This window comes from Caretta caretta, chromosome 8, assembly GCF_965140235.1.
Source record: "Caretta caretta isolate rCarCar2 chromosome 8, rCarCar1.hap1, whole genome shotgun sequence".
Classification (NCBI taxonomy): Eukaryota; Metazoa; Chordata; order Testudines; family Cheloniidae; genus Caretta; species Caretta caretta.
Genome location: NC_134213.1, coordinates 98,020,737 through 98,042,375, shown reverse-complemented (window position 1 = coordinate 98,042,375; position 21,639 = coordinate 98,020,737). Strand labels below are relative to the sequence as shown.

Genomic DNA, 21,639 nt, shown 5'->3' with positions numbered 1-21,639 from the left:
GCTATTATTATTGGCCAGCTTGACGAGATTTTTGTTTAATGGGGCTGATTTTCCAAAGACGCCAGCGGGCCCCCTGGGCGGCTGCGCCCCGACGGCTAACGCGGCCCCTTTAAGGGAGGCGGGAACCGGGCCCGGCCACCCCTCGCCGGCTGAGGCGGATTCACTTCCAGGTCGACGGGGCGGCCCTGTGCCCCGACTCGCTGCTGGGTGACGGAGCCTGGGGACCCGGCGCAGCGATGGTGAGTCCTTCTCTTCCCGCCTCGCAGGGGGTTTGCAGCCCGCCGAGGGCAGGGGTCCCACGCGGGGCTGCCTCCCCCGGGCACAGCCCCTGGTCGGCTTGGCTGAGGTAAATTCCCCTCAGGCTGCCTCGGGGGCAGTTAGAGGCGGGCGGTGAGGCCCCGGCGCTCGCTGCCACCCGGCCAGGCGCGGTACTGACGGCAGATCGCCGCGGCTCCTCGGCGCGGGAGCGGGACAGTCCGCGTCCACTGCGGCCACCAGCCTGGGGAGCGGGTGGTTGGGCAACGAGCTGCTGAGCGGCGTGTTACATAAACAGGGACCGAGGCCGCAGGGGCCGGGCGGCCGGTCCGCGCCGTGTAAGGGCCAATTGTGGGCCCTGGCAGCCGCTCGCCTTGGGAAGCTTCCAAACCAACCCATGTCGGGTGGCCCTTTCAGAACCGCCCCAGGGCTCAGCGGGGCGCGCGACCTGTACCGCGTCACCTGCTGGCCCAGGGGGCGGCCCGGCCCCTTAGACCCGGGTCGCCTGTGCGCCTGCCTTGCGGGGAATATGGTCTGCTGGTATCAGGCACCCTTTTTCTACCAATCCAGCCGTGTCCGCTGTCGGGGTTGTACTGATTTTTAACTAGTTTGGTTTCAGGCGAAACAAAACCCCTGCTCTTAACTGGAATAGTTAAATGTGTACAAAACCTGTGTGTCGATCAGGCCTACCTAATTTAAGGAGCACAAGTTCCCGCAAAAAAAATCAACAGGGGGACTTGTGCTTCTGAGTCACTCATGTATATCACTTAACTTAATGAGATAATTATTTTAATTCTTGGTTTCTTTTTAATAAAACATGCTTACCTGGTCCTTGTCATCCCCATTCCATTTACATGTGTGGTGGTGGGGGATTACTGTTTGAGTTATACCAGTGCACAGGGTCACCCCATAGCTTCTACACACCACTTAATATCACCAGGGGTTCCATAGATGTTAATAAAATAAAATCAGTAATGACACTCAAAGTCCTCCCAAGGGGAAACAGGAAACAATGGTAAGATGGACAGAAAAAGGCAACTGGGCCTGGGTGTTAGCTAAGGCTATAGAGCAGACCCCTTTTAAACCCAGGGTTGTGAGTTCAATCCTTGAGGGGGCCATTTAGGGAACTGGGGCAAAAATTGGGGATTGGTCCTGCTTTGAGCAGGGGGTTGGACTAGATGACCTCCTGAGGTCCCTTCCAACCCTGATATTCTATGTCTACACTGCAAAAAAAGATTCACCAAAAGTAGCCCAAAAGTCTACACTGCATTTTTTATAACCCCACAGCTGTAGCCCAGTGAGCCCAAGTCAGCTGACATGGGCCAGCCATTGATGTTTGTTTGCAGGGTAGATATGCAACCAAATCGGGGACCTCTGGCGCTGAGTGCATAAGCCTCTACAACAGCAGGGGGAGGAGGGATAGCTCAGTGGTTTGAGCATTGGCCTGCTAAACCCAGGGTTGTGAGTTCAATCCTTGAGGGGGCCATTTGGGGCAAAAATTGGGGATTGGTCCTGCTTTGAGCAGGGGGTTAGACTAGATGACCTCCTGAGGTCCCTTCCAACCCTGATATTCTGTGAGCTAAAAGGCAACTGGGCCTGGGTGTTAGCTAAGGCTATAGAGCAGACTCCTTTTATCTTTCTCTTTAAGTGGTCTTGGTGCTACAAGATGGGATAGAACACCACACCCAGAAGGTGTGTGGGTTACAGACTTGTGCTTCTGAGTCACTCATGTCTATATTGCAAAAAAGACTCATCAGGTCCTGGAGCCCAGGCTCCAGTCTGCTCCCAAATGACTACACTGCATTTTTTTATAGCCCCACAGCTCTAGCCCCATGAGCCCAAGTCAGCTGACATGGGCCAGCCATTGATGTTTGATTGCCGGGTAGATACACCTGCAGGGCTTCAGTCTACTCTAACTTTGGCTCACTCTGCGATGCTAGCTTGGGTTGGAGCTTAGGCTGGAGCTCAGTCTCTGAGGGTGTGTTGACACTAGAATAAAAGACCTGTGATTGGCCTGGGTCATCTGACTAAGGCTTGTGGTGCTTGCACTGGAGCTTGGGTTCTGGGACGCTTCCCCCTTGTGGGGTCCCAGTGCGTGGGCTCCAGTCTGAGCCTAAACATCTACAGCCCCGCATCTTGAATCCCACGACTCAAGCTTTTGTAGAGCAGCAACAGCTATACTAATAATAATTAGTGCAAGGGTTCTCAAACTGGGGGGTCAGGACCCCGAGGGGGTCACAAAGTCATTACATGGGGGGTCATGAGCTGTCAACCTCCACCCCAAACCCCACTTGCCTCCAACATTTATAATGGTGTTAAATATATTTAATAGCGTGTTTAATTTATACGGGGGGGGGGGTGTCACACTCAGAGGCTTGCGATGTGAAAGGGATCACCAGTACAAAAGTTTGAGACCCACTGAATTAGTGCTTTACAGATATTTAACAGTAGGATGAGGCATATTCCCTCTGTCACTACTAAAGCATTACAGAGGGAGAGATGGTTGGGAAAGAAATACATTTTGTTTGTTACCTTGTTGTCTTTTTGTAAAGAGTCATGATTCATCCCAGGTGGGAATGACTGTGTTTTTTTTAAAACAAACCCCCAAACTGTACACTTTACTCCTTATATTTAATAAAGTTTAAACATACATTGTTATGTGAAAACATGATGGGGGTGGGGGGAGGAATTGATCCATCTTAGCTGGCAAGGGGGTTGGATATATTTTGTTTCTTAACTTTTTTGCAGGAAGAGTTAAGCTACTATGCAGGAGGTTAGACTGGATAATCCTATTGGTCCTTTCTTGCTTTATAGTCTATGAATCTAAATTCCTATTGCAGTATCATTATTCTTTAGATTTATTGGTTAGTGTCACAGTCTTAATGCTTGTTTGAGCTAGTTTTGTTGTGCACAATTAATCTAAGGAAGTTACACCAGCGTAAGATAAGGCCATGTTTTCTGCCAGCACAGTTATGTAGGTCAGTGGTATGAAAAGGTGTGACACCTGACTGACATAGCTGTGTTGGCAGAAGCCCCTAATGGAGGTGCAGGTTTATTGACAAAAACAGCAGTTTTACTGGTATAGTTTGTTCTGCTCTTGGGGATGTGTGGTGGAATAAGTTACACTAGTAAAAGTGCAGCTTTGCCAGAATACATGCATCCACAATAGGAATGCTTTGTAAGTATAGTATTACAGTATTCTTATATGGGTAAAGATCTCCTGGTGTAGTCATGGACTAAGGGGTGTCTCTAAACTGAAAGTTACATACTTTTTCAGTTTAGTTCCTCCATTTGAAAGAGGTTTAAACTAATTCCCACTTCTCCTAAAAAGTTCCTCTTATTCTGGAATAAGAGTGACCACACAGGGAATTTATACCCATATAATTAGTAAAATTGTCCTGTGTGGAAATCTTACCTTCAACACAAATGTTTATAGACTAGGACGAATGTTTGGGGAGTCTTTACAAATATGTTAATACTTCAAATTAACTGTTAATCAACTAACTGAAGGTAAAAATTAGTGTAGACAAAGAGTTTGGTCTGAGATTTAAAAAAAACAAAAACAAAGTAACCACACTTTTTGCCCTTTAAGAGCAGGTGTTGGAGACTGGAGTGGAAAATGTGGGTGTTGGCCTTGTAAGTCGGTAGAATATGTATTTAGAAGATAGTAAACAGGATTAATTAAGGAAGTAATGAATATAGGTCATATGATGTTTATGGCCATGCTGAGATGTAATTTTTAAGTAGTTCTGAGGAAATTTACCTATTAAATGCTCTGTACATTCAAAACCAATAACAAATTAAACCAGTTACTGACTCTTCTTTCCCTGCCAACCCATCAGGAGTAATACCACTGTCGCATAAAGTTCCTCCCTCTCACCCCATATGTTCTCTCTAGCTCATCATCTTGAAAGCCTGGGAAAACAGATGGGCCTTGCAGAGTGTCCAGAAAGCTAACAGATTCAGGTTCTGTTATACCAAGGTAGGAAACTGGTTCCAAAATTGAGGGTCATTCACTGAAAACACTCTGCCAGCAGCCCACTTACAGTTATACCAGAGGTCTGTCTACTTCATTTCTTCAGCTGCCTGGGTATATCATGTCTGGAGAGCTTAAGTCTTTATAGGCTAAAAGAAACACCCTAGTATTAAAATGATTTGGAGTTTTGGAGGGGGAGTTTTAAAATGCAGTGCATTTTTTACATGAAAATCTAGTTTTTGGGGACTGGGAGTGAGACTGCTTCTAATATCCGTGTAATTTACAGTTAAATATCTTTTAATTAAATCTTCATAAAGAGTAATTTACTTATAATGTTAGGCCTAAGTTGCCAACTCTGCAAAATACAATTAGATCCGTGGTCAATGAACTAATGTACTGTTAAAATGTAGCTCTAGTTCACAATTTCAGATGTATGGTTATACTCTACTTCCCTTTGTTTCTGTGTTAGAAATACAGATCGTTAAGAACGCTTGTTTTAAAATGTTGGGTGACTTTCAGGGCTTGTTTACATGGTGCTTTAGTGCATACTAGCTGGGGTGTAAATTCTAGTTCACACCAGCATTTTGCACACTTACTAGCCCATGTGGATCCTGCTGATGCATGCTGAAAGTTCCCTAGTATACATTGACATGGTATTAAGCCCTCACTTAGGCCTGGTCTACGCTACAAAGTTAGGTTCGGATAAGTACACTTGCATCAACCTAGTTATGCATAACCAATTTATTTCAGCATAAGCTTTCGTGAGCTACAGCTCGCTTCTCACGAAAGCTTATGCTCAAATAAATTGGTTAGTCTCTAAGGTGCCACAAGTACTCCTTTTCTTTTTGCGAATACAGACTAACACGGCTGTTACTCTGAAACTAGTTATGCATGTAGACTCTGCTTTCAGGTGCAACTATGTTCTGATGTGAATGTATCAGGGCACACCTCCTCTCCCACAAGTCCCACATCAAGAGCTCCTAAAGAAACCAAATGTAAGGTCACCTTTAATTTGAAATGGAGAGGAAAAGAACTTCTTCTCTTTTTAGATAGGATGCTCAAGGTCCTCTGTACTTAGCTCTTATTAGGAAGAAAAAAATCTTACTGTTACAGTTATGACTGCTCTTAAATTTTTGACAGTATGGCCATTGAAAACAAAGAAGGGAATACTTGGTTTTTAGTAAATCTGTGTCCTTGGATCAACAGTACTGAATCAAGGTGGTTCTGCTGTGTTGGAAAGTTGGCATTTGTATCTTCTATTTTAAAAAGCACTGTGCTATTTATATTTATAACAAATGATAAACATGGAGCATATCCCCTTCTGTAATGGAGACCAAAACGAAGCAGCAGTCATAGGGCATTTGTGGTCAGAACAAACACATTTTGCTGTCAAAGTTGATATAGGTTTCTCAGAAAGAGTTTAATGGAAAGATAAGGAGCTATCAGTATTCTGGAAAAATCTTCAAAGCTTTTACAGTCGTTCATCAAATAAAAGCTAATTATGCAAAGGCTACTTTTTATTTGTACAGAAGATTTTATTTTTAAATAAGTCTGAGATATGAGGGCTTGGAAAGGAGCAGACGAAGTCATTATTGAGGATAGTGAAGCTAGCTTTTCTGCTGGAATAGGCTACACCAGCCTGACAGAAGATGTCAGATATACTTGTTGGTTTAGTAAACAGTACATAGATGTATGTGATTGTAGTTCACATTCTTCACATTATTTCAGAAGAAATTCAGGAAAAACATGGTTTAAGTTCTTGATAAAGTAATCCTCTTCATTAATTTTAAACTAATACAGGACTTGCTGGATTTAGGATTCTGTAGTTCAAGAATGCAAAGTGGCCCGTTGTAAACTGTCTCTAAATATTGAAACTTTATATGCGGCAAAACATTTTCTTGCTGTAATCAACAACTTATTAGGATAGGGTGGGAAGCAGAAATTTTAAATATTCCTTTTTAAAAAAAATTTATTTTTATCTGTGGAGGTGAGAATTCTTTGCTGCATGTGACAAACCTGCCCAAGAAGCTCAGTTACATGCTTATAATCAGAGGAACTTGGATTGAAGGAGGCATTATGCTTCAGGCTGCCACGTTCATTTGGTTGCTTGTTAGATGCTGAAATCTATGCCGTTTATTTTATTAACTTATAACGTACACTACTAATTAAAATTTAATTTTTCATAGTTTTTCATAGTTATTCATGCTTAAAAAAACTATTAAAATATTCATTCATTGTTTTTAAACAAAAGCTTTTAAAAAGCTAAAGAAAACTATTCTACTTTATAAGGCAAAACTATAGTCACTCTTGGTTGCATCAGTATAATGCTGTTGTGTATCTTGGGTAATAAATATATCACTCTTTCAGATGTACATCACAGAAGACACATGAGGTCTGCTTATCTCTTTGACTGCCTTCCTTGTGACTTTTATGTATATGAACTTGACAGGATGGAAAAGTACTGAGATTGAAGGGACTCTGTCAAGTAGTTTAGATAGATAATTTAAGTGGTGTATACAAAAGTCTAATCACACATTTCAATAAAAATGTTTACGTATATTTCTATATAAAACAGCTTTTGTTCAGATTTAAACAGTCCTAGGCAGTGTTTACAACTTGAACATGACAGCACTATGTTAATGCATGAGAGCTGGAAAGTGAAATTAATTGGAAACAAAAGGAAAACTAGTTCATTTCCATTTTCCAAGTTGAGTGAAATGCAAAAACTTAACAGCATAAATAGAAAAGTAAAATTTTGAAAATTATTTCACTTCTAACTTCATGTGTTCGTAAACACAGGTAAAGACTCTATTACTTTTTAGCAGAAGATCTTGAACATGTCCATGTCCCTTTTAAGGAAAAGGACAGTACATTAGAAGATTAGAAATGCTTCTAGCTCTGATAAAATAGTTATAGGGCATGTCCCCATTGTCACATTACAACAGTAGAGAATTCCAGGAAGAGTCACTTTTTTTCCCCTGACACTTATTGAGGAACTTCATTAGAACACTGAAAACAGTATTGTCCCTAAAACTTTCCCAAGCTCCCTCCCATCTTGCCAGAGATTTACAGAAGCAGTGCAAACAGCCTAATGCCTACCACTATGGGAATCAATGAAGTTCATGAAAGATGTGTGGTGTTACTGGTGTGTGTGTGTGTGTGTGTGTGTGTGTAATTAATCCTAGTTAATGGATATTGTTGGATGCCCTTCTGGCATGAAGAATAAGCATTTTGAATGGAATCAGACTAGAGATGGGCTGAAGTTTTGATATTTTTATTTGAACTTCCCCTAAAATTCAGGGGTGTTTAGATCTAGGGTATTGGTCTGGGCTCATCTCTGATCACAGACTGATTTTTAATCTGCACCCCTATCTTCCCAATTTATTTCAGTTACTGGTCCATCAGCAAAGCCTAATAACATCATTGAACTTTAATCACTGATACACAGAAGTACTTAGCTTTTCTTGCAAAAAGAATGGAAAGGTGCCAAAAGCAATTAATATCACCAATGTTTTGCCTCTGTCAGATGTTGAAGCAGCAAATTACAAGCACTGGAGTTGACATGAGCAAGGGACTTTATATTAAATGGGAGTAGATTTCATATGCTGTTGATATGCTGATTCTTGATTGAAAATCAACAATCCTTATATGCTCTTCAATGTATTAAGTAATTTTAGGATAAAGAGACAATTTCTTCCCCCTCTACTTTTAAAGAGAAGTGATTTTTAATTGATTAGCCAAAATTCTGTTCAGAAGACTTTCAGACATCCTTTATATATCATAAAGAAGCAAAAGAGTCTAGACAACCCATCCCCCCCCCCATATCTTTGAGTACAGATGTAGCCAAAATTTATTGCTTACTGGTGATGTCCAACAAATCTTAGAAGAAAACTAGTTAATTAGCAATAAAGTGCAATAACAATACTTCAAAGCATTTTTGTAAATTCTAAGCATTACAAGTCCCCTGTGAGGCAAGTAAGAATTGTTTTCCTTTTACAGATGGGGAAACTGAGGCAGATAATTTTGAGTTACTAATCAAAGGTAGTAGAGGAAGTTTGTCTGAGTCGGAATTATAATTTGGAGTTTCTGGTGCCCAGCCCTGTGCTTGCAACTCTCAACTGTGTTAAACTAAAATATCTTTTAGCTGACTACATGGGATTGGTTAAAGATGGGACAAAGTATGGTGAAGTTCCTGAAAGTATGCAGTGTTACATGGAACAGTTCGTTTATAAAAAGATACATCTTAATGACTTAACCAAGAGGATTATATGAGGCAGATGAAGTAAGAGAATGGAAGCCACATAAAGTAGGAATAAAAGACAAATATAGCCAGAACATTCAATTTAAAGGCAAAATAACATTGCTTTTGGAGTTCGAGATGTATCAAAAATTGACACCATTATTTTCAAAATACCGTAGGGGAGCATGTACTAGTCACTCAGCATTCTTTGTTGTTAGTGTTGAGAATGATTCATAATGTTTGAGAGTCACTCCTTATGATGATGGAATCTGGTTGATTAAAAACAGTAGGCAGTTATTGGGTACTGGAAGACTGAACAGAAAAACTATATTAAAAGATTAAGATTATGTATTATTAAGAGAAGTTCAGAGCTCATGATTATTCCCTGTCTTGCCGTTTGTACTGATATACCCAAGCATATGTTTTGCAATACCGTAGTACTATGTGCAGGATAAAGATAAAATTAAACAGTTAGGGCTAGTTTGGTTAAGGAAGAGAGAGGGGGTGTGTGTGTGTGTGTGTTGTAAAGAAGGGCCTTGACTAGCGAGTAGAAGGAAGACCTTGAAAATACTGAGTTATAAGGACAGAAGGAATAAAGCAGGGAGAATGTCTGGTTCAAAGAATAACTAATGAGATAAGGGAAAGCTTTTTTAAAGCCTTTGACAACTGGGGTGGCTGCGGATAGTTTTAAATAAGACAAAAAGAATCTGTCTTAAAATGAGTTACCATGACCCTTCCCAACCCACATACCAGCACTGAAGCCTCTGGGAACCAAGGTGCAATGGAAAAACCGTTGGTCAGCAAGAAGGAGGGGAGCAAAGGCCTTGAAAGGAAAGGTAGTTGTAAATCTTATGTGGATTAAGACTGGAAATAAGGGTGAACTGTCTTAAATTGGTTTTTAGCTGAAGTTAGTAACTGGCAATAATATCACTTGTTTGTTGAAGGGTATAAAAGGTAAACTCTTAAAGGGTTCATTGTTAATATCTGCCTGATTATGTTGAAGCCAACAAGTATAGGTCTAAGCATTCCAGGTTTAGCCTGTTTGTAAGTATCTTGATCAAATGCTTATAAACTTTGCTACTGTTTGGATGTAGTAAATTGCTTATTATTTAGGCTTTTTAGGCATGTTTAGCGCAATTGTATAAATACCATTTGGCCTTTGGATTTAATAAAGGAATTTAGGGTTAAATTAATGTCATGGTAATACTCTGCAATAATAATAATAATTCCAATACAAGGTGAAAAAATGTTGGCTATGATTTAAAAGAAGACTATAAAAATTGTCACTTAGTGCCAGCTTTGTACAGTAATGAACAGATCTTCAGTCCTTTTTAATCTTGTACTTAAATACCGTTTGTCATTTATCAGTTTGTTTTAATAGAATGTTGCCCCTTACTTTGAGGTTATTTTAAACTTGCAGCTCTTCATTTCTCATAAGTTTGAAGCAGCGTGGGTTGATTTAAATCCGCAATCAGGAAACCTTGTTTTAAAGCATTTATTTTAATCTCGTTTTGCATTTGTACTTTTTTGTAATTTTCCTAAAGAAAATTTTAGTCTCATTGGTTGGTATAACTATTAAAACATGTTGACTTGCATCTAAATATAGCCTTTACTCTAAATTTTGAATAAATTTTTGCTAATCAGGAGGACACACTAACTGCTTTAATGCGTAGATAGATCTAGCTCCACATACATTATTCAGATTCTTAATTTTTACATTTTTTATCACATTAGGAAATGGTGAATGATGCATTTCTTATTCACTAGATAATTTTCTACTTTTGGTTTGTGTCAAGCTGCATTTGGATGGAAATTGGGATTAAACTAAAAATAAACCAACATTTTAAAAATTATTTGTATTAGTTAAATATAACTGCCTTAAATATGCTGGTTACATAAGAAACAAGTTTGTCAATACATATTTTTCTTTTAGAACAAACTGACTTATAAAACAAAAGTAGTATTAAGTATAATTAGGGAATTATCTGCATCCTTGGGTCAGATTTTCAAAGGTATTTTGGCATCTAATCTCCTTCCAGATTTTAGAATTAGTAGATCTCATTGTCTCCTACCTGGTTTTTATTTATATATTGGAAGAGGAAAACAAGCTTTCCTGCTTTCTCAGATGGCAAGTAGTTTCTCAACTTTGAATGAACTAATCCAAACTAACAAAGTATTCCCTCTGCTGCTAAACTAAAAGTGATGAAGGCAAAAGCTTTTGTACAGAACAGAAATTGAAAGTACATGCATTTGTGAAATGTCAATGTTTGCTCCATTATAAAGATTGAGAATAATATAGATACTTAATGGAGTGCATGAAATTGTGACACATTTATAAAACTTGAGTTGACCTTCACAGTTAAAGATGTTTTCCTCACGAGTTTGTATATATTTAAAAAAGCAACACTGATTAAAAATATGAAGAGAGCTCATTATTGCAGTGTATTATTTTTTGTTATTTATTTAAATGATTTTAAGATTATATGATGTTTAGGCATTAACATTGGTTGTTATAATTTCAAATTTTAAATTTAAACAGATTTATTTATAAAAAGAAAAATATATTTAAATTAAAAATCTGATTTTTTTAAAAATGAATTATTCTGTTTTAATCCACCTTGCTATAAACTAATCAGCACTTCAGATTTGCACTTCAGCAGATGATATACCAGTATCCAACAAAAGCATAGTTTCTACACCAGACTCCCACCATGGTGGGAGCTTGGTGTTTCTTTTGAATATAATGCTTTTTAAATATCCTCTCTTTTGTTTGGAATAGGGGAATGAAAACATACTGCATTATGATGATGTTGCTGTTCCATTAAATTACTGTAGGATCATATTTAATATAGTAACTACATTTAAAAGGATGTTTTTCTTTGGATGCAAAGTGAGAGATTTAATAGTTAAAATTGAATGTATGATAATAGGGCAGGGGTGGCCACCCTGAGCCTGAGAAGGAGCCAGAATTTACCAGTGTGCATTGCCAAAGAGCCACAGTAATATGTCAGCAGCTCCCCTGCTCCCAGTGCCTTCCACCCACCGGCAGCCCCGCGGATCAGTACCTCCTCCTCCCTTCCCCCACCTCCTGATCACCTCCTGTTTCGTGGTGTGCAGGAGGCTCTGGGGGAGAGGGGGACGAGCGAGGGCACGGCAGGCTCAGAGGAGGGTCAGAAAGGGGTGGGATGGGGGCAGGGCCTGTGGCAGAGCCAGGGGTCGAGCAGTGAGCACCCCCTGGCACATTGGAAAGTTGGTGCCTGTAGCTCCAGCCCCGGAGTCGGTGCCTATGCAAGGAGCCGCATATTAACTTCTGAAGAGCCGCATGTGGCTCAAGAGCCACAGGTTGGCCACCCTTGTAATAGGGTGTCCCCTCAGCAGATTTTGTAATGCTACCCTTTCTTTTAGTGATGAGGATTGTGCTAACAAAACACTGACTGGAACCAAAATACTATGTTTATAAATGGCTTGATCATTCATGGCCAATATTTTTGATTTAACTCTAATGTCTCAGTAATTTGGTTGTGTTTTGCTTATGACAGGAGGAGGCATCTCCATATACTTTACTTGATATCTGCTTGAATTTTCTGACTGCTGACCTAGAGAAGTTTTGTACAGAAAGGCAAGATGGAACACTGTGCTTGCAGGAGCCTGGAATATTTCCCCAAGAAGTGGCTGATCGACTGCTGCAGACTATGGCATTTCACGGTAAAATCTTTATTTTGAAGGCAGTAGCTGTAGGTTTTCCACTAAAATATGACATTGCAGCCCCTACTTTATAATCTAGTAGAATCTGGCACTGGAGCCACATGAACCCTCTTCCTTAATCTCCAATGAAGGATTTTTGCTCTTCTGGCTTTGTTACAACTTCTGCTGAATGCATCATAGATGGATAGATAGCTGCCCTCGTGGATAAAATGTCCTTTGTCCCATGTTTATGACCTCAGTTTAATGTTTCTTTTCAATTAGATGTCAGCACTTTTCGCTGGGGTTCTTATTTCTGTCAGTTCATCAGATTCCTTTAATCCTCTCTCTTTCTGGAGATGCTCAGATATTTAATTAGAAAGTTAATAGTATCTTTCATGGAGTAATTAACTGAAGTCTGTCTGTTCCACCCTGCATCTGCATAATTACATCTAAAATCATCTGGCTATAACACCTTCATTCATTTCATTTTACACAGTAAGCAGCGTGCGTAAAATGTATTTCCTTGCTGAAAAGACAAACCAAACCAGGGAATGCACTACGAAAAACTGTCAAAACCATTATTTTCTTCTAACTATATATTAAGTGCAGGTCTAATGGAATGGAACTGAGCTCTTGAAAGCTTCCTGTAAAGCAATAAGCATGCTTCTGGAATTATACAAATAAGAAATCTCTGAACTCCTTCCAATCAGTCAATATATTTCAGGTAATAAGGGCCCTTGAAGTAAACATAATATTTGGGTTATTGTCTCACCAGGGTGTTGCAGGGGACTGTGGCCTTCCGACGTCTGCATATGTAGTTCAAAACTGGATTGTCCTCTTCCTTTTTATTTATTTATTCTTTTTACTGCCATGTTACACTGCACATGCTACCAAATTTGTTGTTCTTTCGCTCCCTCATCTCCCACCATATCCCCCTTCATTTCCCACAGATAATGTCTTTTTCACATTGAATCTCTTTCTGAGCAACTGCTACATTCTGAGCATGAGGAATGCATAAAAGAGCTTTGTTAGCTTTGTTTAGTGTATTGGTCCCACTTACAAAAGTAACAGAGTTCTGCTTTTCTGTTTTGTTTTTTATTTTGTTTAAATAGTTAAAGCAGGTTGGAAACTGGTTTTTAATTTCTAATATCAAACTCCAGGCCTTCCATATGGACCGGCCAGGAAATGGAGGGTGGGAGGAATCTCAAAAAAATGTTTTGAATTTTTGTCAAATTTCTAACCAGTTCTCATAAGTTTGTGGTAGATCCATATAAATGCAGGTTTTAATCTAAAATGTCCATCTCAAACATAATTCAAGGTTTTTTTAAAGACAGGTTAATTACCAGTTGAAATTTTCAGCTTTATACGAAGCAGACTAGGTTTTGTATATGTTGTATTATAACTAGGGGTCTGCTTAAATTACGGCAAAATTACGCATTAACACATCTGTGAAATTTGCTATTTATGCCGTGATCAACTCGTGAAAAATATGTGATTTCTCTGCAGTGTTTCTCAAACTAGGGGCCCAGACCCAAAAGGGGGTCAGTCACAAGCTTGTTAGGGTGTCGCAGTTTTGCCACTCTTACTTCTTCACCACTGCTGGCAGCAGTGCTTCCTGAAGCTGGGTGGCGGGATGGAAATACCATGCCACTCTTACTTCTCCGCTGCTGCTGGCAGGCAGCACTGCCTTCAGAGCTGACCACTTGATCAGCAGTTGCCACTCTCCCACCATCCAGGTCTGAAGGCAGAGTGCAGAGTGGTGGCTGCTGGTAGGGTGTCCAGCTCTGAAGGTAATGCTGCCTGCTAGCAACAGTGGAGAAAGAAGGGTGGCATACCATCCTTACTTCTGTGCTGCGGCAGCACTGCCTTAAGAGCTGGGCAGCCAGAGACCAGATTTCATGGGGGAGACCAGATTTCATGGTCTGTGAGATGATTTTCATGACTGTGCATTTGGTAGACTCCTAATTATAACTACATTGACTGCAAACAGTAAACTGAACCAGTTATTCTTGTTAACCCTTGTCGTTTTTCCCCCATAGGTTTCAAAAAAATCTGTAATATAACATAAACTTATTGCTGTTTTTCAACAGGGCTGCTGAATGATGGAACTGTGGGCATCTTCCGAGGCAACCAGATGCGCTTGAAACGAGCTTGTATCCGGAAAGCAAAAATCTCTGCAGTGGCTTTCCGGAAAGCATTTTGCCATCACAAGCTGGTAGAACTTGATGCTACGGGAGTGAATGCAGATATTACAATCACAGACATCATAAGTGGACTTGGCAGCAATAAATGGATCCAACAAAACCTTCAGTGCCTTGTGCTGAACTCATTAACTCTCTCCTTGGAAGACCCATATGAAAGATGCTTCAGTCAGTTGTCTGGTCTTCGTGCTTTGAGCATTACCAATGTTCTGTTCTACAATGAAGACTTAGCAGATGTTGCATCACTTCCAAGGTTAGAAAGTCTAGATATATCCAATACCTCTGTCACTGACATAACTGCACTCCTCACCTGCAAGGATCAACTTAAGTCTCTGACCATGCACCACCTGAAATGCTTGAAAATGACGACCACACAGATTTTGGATGTTCTAAGAGAACTAAAATATCTGAATCATCTTGATATTTCAGATGACAAACAATTCACATCAGATATAGCACTTCGTTTACTAGAACAGAAAGATATCCTACCTAACCTTGTGTCTTTGGACATTTCTGGAAGAAAGCATGTTACAGATGAAGCTGTAGAAGCATTTATTCAGCAACGGCCAACAATGCAGTTTGTGGGACTGCTAGCTACTGATGCTGGCTACTCAGAATTCCTTACAGGAGAAGGAAACTTAAAGGTTCGACTTTTTAAATTTAAGTCTATTTAAGGTTGTGACAACAAACGTGGTTCTTCCAGAATGAAATTATAGGTTCACCTACCATCATAGTATTTTTATCCATTAATGGCAATTGCTAATAACTGTGGCTTAGGCCTTCATGTAACTGTCCTGGAGCCAAAATTTGGGTCATATTTAGGGTAAAATTGTCTATTTTTCCATACCAGTCAATGAGTCTTGAAGTACTGCTTTAAGATATCAAACCTATCGGAACAGGATGTTAGCAATGGATAGTCTGAAACTATTTATTGGCATAATAAACTCTGGTTCCTCGGCATGACCTTTAGCGTAAAGCATCAATATTTCAGAGCCTGATTCATATTGATGCATTGGCATTTGAATACAGCTTTGAGCAGTTCTACTTAACACAGTAGATGCAATAAAACTTTATATTCAGGAACTGCTTTTGTACTCCAGCTCAACATCTGTTTTTCAGATTGATGTTTCTGCCTGTCACCCGGCCCTTTTATTACATCAGATGTGAGCCTCACCTCTGCCCCCTCTTTTCTGGATAGGGCATCGGCTACCTTGTTCTCAAACCCCTGAATACGTTTAATACACCTGCAAAGCTGCAGTGTAGAATCTGGAGTTGGTTCATTTTGTTCTCTGGAACCATATTAATGGTGAGTGATCCGTTAACAGCCTGAACCACTTGTTGGAAGGATCTGAGCTGTTTTACACCCCACACTATAGCGTAACATTCCTTTTCTATTACCTGGTAATTCTGTTCAGTGAGAGACAGGTTTTTGCTCAGAACTGCAATGGGGTGTTTCTTCCTGGTCTGCATCAGTACATCTCGTAGGCTTGTGTTGGATACATCAATTCAAATACTTTCTTAAAATCTGGACTGGCCAAAATGGGTGTGCATCTCCCTCTTGATCTGTTCCCTCATTGTCCCTGTAGCCCTGTAAGCCCTTCTGTTTACTAGGTGTGCATCACTGGTGTTAATGTGGTGGTCTCTCTGGTAAGTGAAACCAGGTTTGTTAGAAAATACCATTTTTCGACTTTGTAACACAGCCATTACTTCTCTCCTTTTATTTTTTTTACGGGGATTAGCTCTTAATTAATGCTCTCTAAAGGGTTCTCTCCGTTACTTTCAGACATTAAGTCTGAGAGGCAATACTTTGTGTTCCTCATCTGCATAGCATATCATGTTGACTATAGCCTCTCCGTTATGGTGAGCTTTCACTCTGTTAATATGTACAGTTGTGATAAATCCTGACTATAGGGTTTCTGTACTTGATAAGTGAGTTCATTCAGTTTCTCTGTCGCCTCAAAGGGACCTTCCCATGAGAGTATTTCATGCTTTTTGTAGGGGCAAATACCAAAACACCTAGATTAAAGCTCTTTCACTTGTTTTCTTGTCATAGCATGCTTTTTGTATAGCTTGGCTTTCTTCAATATTATGCTGTACCAGCTCCATAATGGTTTTAGCTCTGCCATGAATTTAGGTACAAATTCAGTTATATTGAAATGTCTGCTAATATGTGTGAGCAGCTGATTTTTGTACTGATACCACTTAAGAATAAACAGTAGACACCCACTGTAATTTCCTGTGAGATCAGAACAGTTGTATAACAGTACAGTAAAACTTCTCTATGAAATCTCTTGTGAGGATAAACTGATAACCCTAGGTAATATAGCATGTGAAACAGACATGAAGCTGGACATGAGTTCCAAATGGTGTCGGTTTTTTTACTCGCAAAATGCATCATAGTTTAGTGATAATCAACACTGTATTTTATCAGTAGGGGAAGTAAAAACATGACAACCGCATCTCTCAGAACAGTGTAGTATGAAAGATTATTTCCTGGTCTGGCAGCAAGATATGAGAGATTAGTTTGGCCCAAGCAATATGGTATGCAGAACATTGATTGATTGTGGACTTGTTCACTGTAAACTATTTTAAATAAACACATTAAATGAAAAGTCTCTTGGCAACATGTAGCCCTTCAGATATTCTGAGGTGAATTAACTAAACTTTTTTTTAATGTGTATAACAATTCACCAACTGCAGTCAGTGAACCATTTACTTGCCCATAGGAAACACATGAAGTACCATAGCATATTGCTTATGAATAAAGAGATTTAAAAAGCAATGGCATTAGATAATGGGAGTGCTTGCTGTAACAGGGGTGAAAAAGATACCAGGTGAGCAAGGGAAGTTTTTAAAGGTACTCTCCAAAGCCTAAGTTCTTTTGTCTTGACTGCAAAATAAATAAATAAAAAAGTGTGTTCTTAACCCGAGTTTTATGAACTCATAGAAGTGTAAGACTGGAACGGATCTCAGTAGGTTATCTCGTCCAGTCCCCTTCCTTCAAGGTAGGACTAAGTAATAACTAGACCAGGGGTTCTCAAACTTCATTGCACTGCAACCCCCTTCTGACAACAAAAATTACTACACAACCCAGAAGGGGGGACCAAAACCTGAGCCCGCCCGAGCTCCACTGCCAAAAGCCTGAGCACTGTCATCCAGGCTGAAGCCCTTGGGCTTTAGTTTTGGCCCTGTGCACTGGGTCTCAGGCTTTGGCCCTGGGCAGTGAGGCTCAGGCTTTGGCTTCTGCCTTGGATGGTGGGGCTCGAGCTTCATCCCTGGGCCCCAGCAAGTCTAACTCCAGCCCTGGTGATCCCATTAAATGGGGTCACAACCCACTTTGGGGTCCTGACCCACAGTTTGAGAACCGCTGAACTAAACCATTCCTGACAGGTGTTTGTCTAATCTGCTCTTAAAACCTCCAATGACAGAGATTCCACAACCTTCCGAGGCAATTTGTTCCAGTGCTTAAGTTAATTAACTCAAGGTAAATTCTAGTGAAGGCAATTGTGATTTTTCACACAGTGGATTTGATTGAAATCAAATTGATTTAAATCATGATTTAAATCACTAGTCAGGAAGACTTGATTTAATCATGTTTTGCTACATAAAAATACATTCTTGTTGGTTGTTATAACCTTAATACATATTCTTCACAACTCAGTGATAGATGTAGGTTTCATTTTTAGAAGGTACACACGATACATTTTTAAATAGTGATTTATTTTGAAAACTTTTCAGATTAGTTTTACAGCTACACCTCTACCCCGATATAACATGAATTTGGATATAACGCGGTAAAGCAGCGCTCCGGTGGGGGGCGGGACTGCGCGCTCTGGTGGATCAAAGCAAGTTTGATATAACGCAGTTTCACCTATAACGCGGTAAGATTTTTTGGCTCCCGAGGACAGCGTTATAGCAGGGTAGAGGTGTGTTATCAGAAAATGAATGATTGTTTGGTTATTTCATTTACCAAAGGTAATTGAAGCAGATATTTATGAAGTCATTGGGAGGTGAACTATCTCTAATTCAACAGGTTAATCATTAATATTTGAAGGATTTCCTTGCCATGTTGTATTAGGAGGAAAACATCACCAGACAGTTTAAATTGTTTTATTTAACTAAAACAACAACGTTAGGTATTCTGGATTTTTTTTCTTCAGCAGCAAACATATGCTTTTTTGTTAAAATATTATATGTACCCCGCTTCTCACATTTATCTCCAGACTTCTCCTTGTCCAGATCTATTCCGCCCCCAACTATCTTCTATTCATTGAACTTTTTGAAACTTTGCACTTTTAGAGAGAGGTAAGGGATTGACTCTGTGTACAAATTTGCAGAGGGACAATAGGGCTGAGGTCTGTTATTTCTCACCTCTATATATTTATTTATTTAAAAATATTGTTGCTGTTAATAAGCATGTTACCTCTGGAGACACAAATCCACAGTTTGAGAACTGCAAAACTAAGCATCTCTGGTGGTATCTCCTAGGCTGAGCACTGAGTCCCATTGGGTAGATAGAAAGATTAACCTAAATAATCTATACAGAAGCCTGTAGACCCCCATAAAATTGGGTCCCTAATCCATGAACTATTGGAACTCATTTACAAAACTTTTCTTAAACATTACATGAATATATTGTCTCATACTATAGAATTAGAAGTTATAATCGCTATTCCATGTTGAGATATCTTTGAGCTATAATGTATCTTAATTAAAACTATCTTTAGATAGGTTTTTTCCCTCAAAAAGCATTTTATAAAAAAAAATCCAATTTAAATAAAAACATCCAATTTTTTTTTAAATCATTGATTTTTATCCACCCTAATTTTTCACACGAGTTAGCAAGTTGAGTTAGTGTAGGCTTTAAGAATACATTTCTTTTTTTTTTTTTTTTTTTTTAAGTGAATATAGGACCTATGATACTTCTCGTTAATAGAGTTCTGGGAAGCTATAGCTACTGATTGAACTAATTAGTAACCTGCAAAAAACAGGGAAGCTTTCTCTCATTGGTGTGGCTGAATCAAAGCACCTCCTCCAGCTGAGAAAATTGCATCAAGTATATTGCTTCAGCAGCAGTGTGTGCCCATTTATGACGGATCATGCAGCTGTGAATCTTGCTTATAAGGCAAAAATTGACACAAGCAACATTAGTTGGTTATGGAGTGACACGCCTCCTGCCTGATTGGTTACAGGGAGCTCTAGTCAAAGATTGGATTGAAGCTGAGTTTTGGTTTATACTTAGGGCCTTACCAAATTCACAGCCCTGAAAAATGCGTCACGGACCGTGAAATCTGGTCTCCCCCTGGTCTCCCCCTTTTGTGTACTTTTACCCTATACTATGCAGATTTCACGCGGGAAACCAGCGTTTTTCAAACTGGGATCCTGACCCAAAAGAGGGCTGTGGAGCAGGGTCACAAGGTTATTGTAGGGTGGATGCAGTATTGCCACCCTTACTTCTGTGCCACCTTCAGAGCTGGGTGGCCGGAGAGTGGTGACTGCTGTCCAGGCATCCAGCTCTGAAGGCAGCACCCCGCCAGAAGCAGTGCAGAAGTAAGGGTGGCAGTACCGTACAATGCCACCCTTACTTCCACCCTGCTGCCTTCAGAGTTGGGTCAGGACCCCTACAGTTACAACACCATGAAATTTCAGATTTAAATATCTGAAATCATGAAATTTACGATTTTTTAAAATCCTATGACCATGAAATTGACCAAAATGGACTGCGAATTTGGTAGGGCCCTATTTATACTGTACAATGTTACCTTATTTCAATGGGAAATGTTAAAGTTTGTCTAGTCCTGGGCTACTGCTGGCAGATCATGTACGAGGTAGATGAAATGTTAAAAACACAGGGATTTGGATAAAATGCCACCAGTTTTGGAACAACAGTTTTGCACAATTAAGAAAAATCAAATTCCGAAATACAGTAATGACAGCTTTTAAAAAATGGTAATATAAACTTCTTTGTCTGTTCAAAGGTGTCTGGAGAAGCAAATGAAACTCAAATTTCTGAAGCACTGAAGCGGTACAGTGAGCGGGCATTCTTTGTGAGGGAAGCACTCTTTCATCTATTCAGCCTTACACACATTATGGAAAAAACAAAGCCTGAAATTTTAAAGGTAAAAAAAAAAATACACTTCAGATGAGAAAATCTTGCTCTGTTCTGTAAATTTAACTTCAGATGAACATCTGGAAAGCTTATAATATACTGAAAACTTAGTGTATGTTATGTAGCTTTCTTCTGCCTGTTTAGTTACTTGATTATTGCTTAAGAGGTTTAGTAGAAATCATTAAGCTTTTGTTAATGTTCATGTGAAAATGATTTATGAGGTAATGGTGTGGAAGGTGCAAAATAGTTGATTTTCCTCTGAAAAGAGGGACCAAGCTAATTCAGCAGCAGTATGAATTCATTTTACAAATAAATACTTCTGAATATGGCTTAGAATAGTCTCCTAGTATTGCATTATGACATGCTAACTATTGAACAAGTATTGCTTAAAGATAGGCTATTGAGTTACCTGTAGCATTTATTAGACTAAAAGCCTGTCCCTAGGACACTAGCTTTGTATCATTGGTGCCCCAGAGGTAGTTCAATCTTTATCATTACAATGGAAGGAGAGATCAGAGAGGTTCAGTTTTCTAACAAAAAAGATAATTGATCAACATCGTTCAAGTTAAACAAGTGACTTTAAGAAAACATCATGATTCTTCCACCCCTACTGTGTTAGCAGGAGATATTGCGGCTCGATCATGTTAGTGTCAATTGCAAAGAGAGTTTGGATATTCAATCACCAGCAAAGATTACTCTTCCATTTCCCTGTGTATAAGTATTTGTGACAAGTTTACAAAGCCAAAAACATAACCTGATAAGGGATGGCTATAGGCCTATGGTAGATTGGCAGCCGCCTTGCTGTAGTAGCACTAAGATTACTGTGGTTACTTACAATAGGCCAGTACTGTACCTTTTCTATGCTGCAGACTTTGTCCATCTCATTCCTGCTCGTGAAGGGTGTTTCTGTTTCTATGCAGTGTGTGCAGCAGCTTGGGGTATCAGAACTGCCTCAGAATCTTTTGCAACATGTTGCAACAGCAATCCTTTGAGAGATTGCTGCAACTGGTGCAAAGCACTCTGGGCAATGTAAGTTATCTGCTTTAAATGACTGAGCAAAAGCAGAGAGGCTCTTTCGGGATGCTGAAATGTCCCTCACTGGGTTGCTGAATTGAGTGAGAGGTAGAGAGGAACTGTGGTGCACAAAATCACATCTGCTTCTGGCACCAGTGGA

The 21,639-nt window shown here is 39.8% G+C and overlaps 1 protein-coding gene across 5 annotated transcripts in view; it reads left to right on the top strand.

Moving 5' to 3' along the window:
• The window catches only part of LOC125640985 (protein zyg-11 homolog B), a 47,016-nt gene that overhangs the window by 4,889 nt on the left and 20,488 nt on the right, over window positions 1-21,639 (top strand). For 2 of the 5 annotated variants that reach the window (XM_048860232.2, XM_075131841.1), the window contains 3 exons: window positions 12,011-12,176; window positions 14,246-15,000; window positions 20,335-20,475. In XM_048860232.2, the coding sequence (XP_048716189.1) occupies window positions 12,164-12,176; window positions 14,246-15,000; window positions 20,335-20,475 (909 nt within the window). In that variant the 5' untranslated portion in view covers window positions 12,011-12,163. Of the gene's footprint in view, window positions 1-134; window positions 240-12,010; window positions 12,177-14,245; window positions 15,001-15,545; window positions 15,663-20,334; window positions 20,476-21,639 lie in introns of those variants that run through there. The other 3 variants (XM_075131840.1, XM_048860231.2, XM_048860234.2) reach the window with 3 other exon arrangements.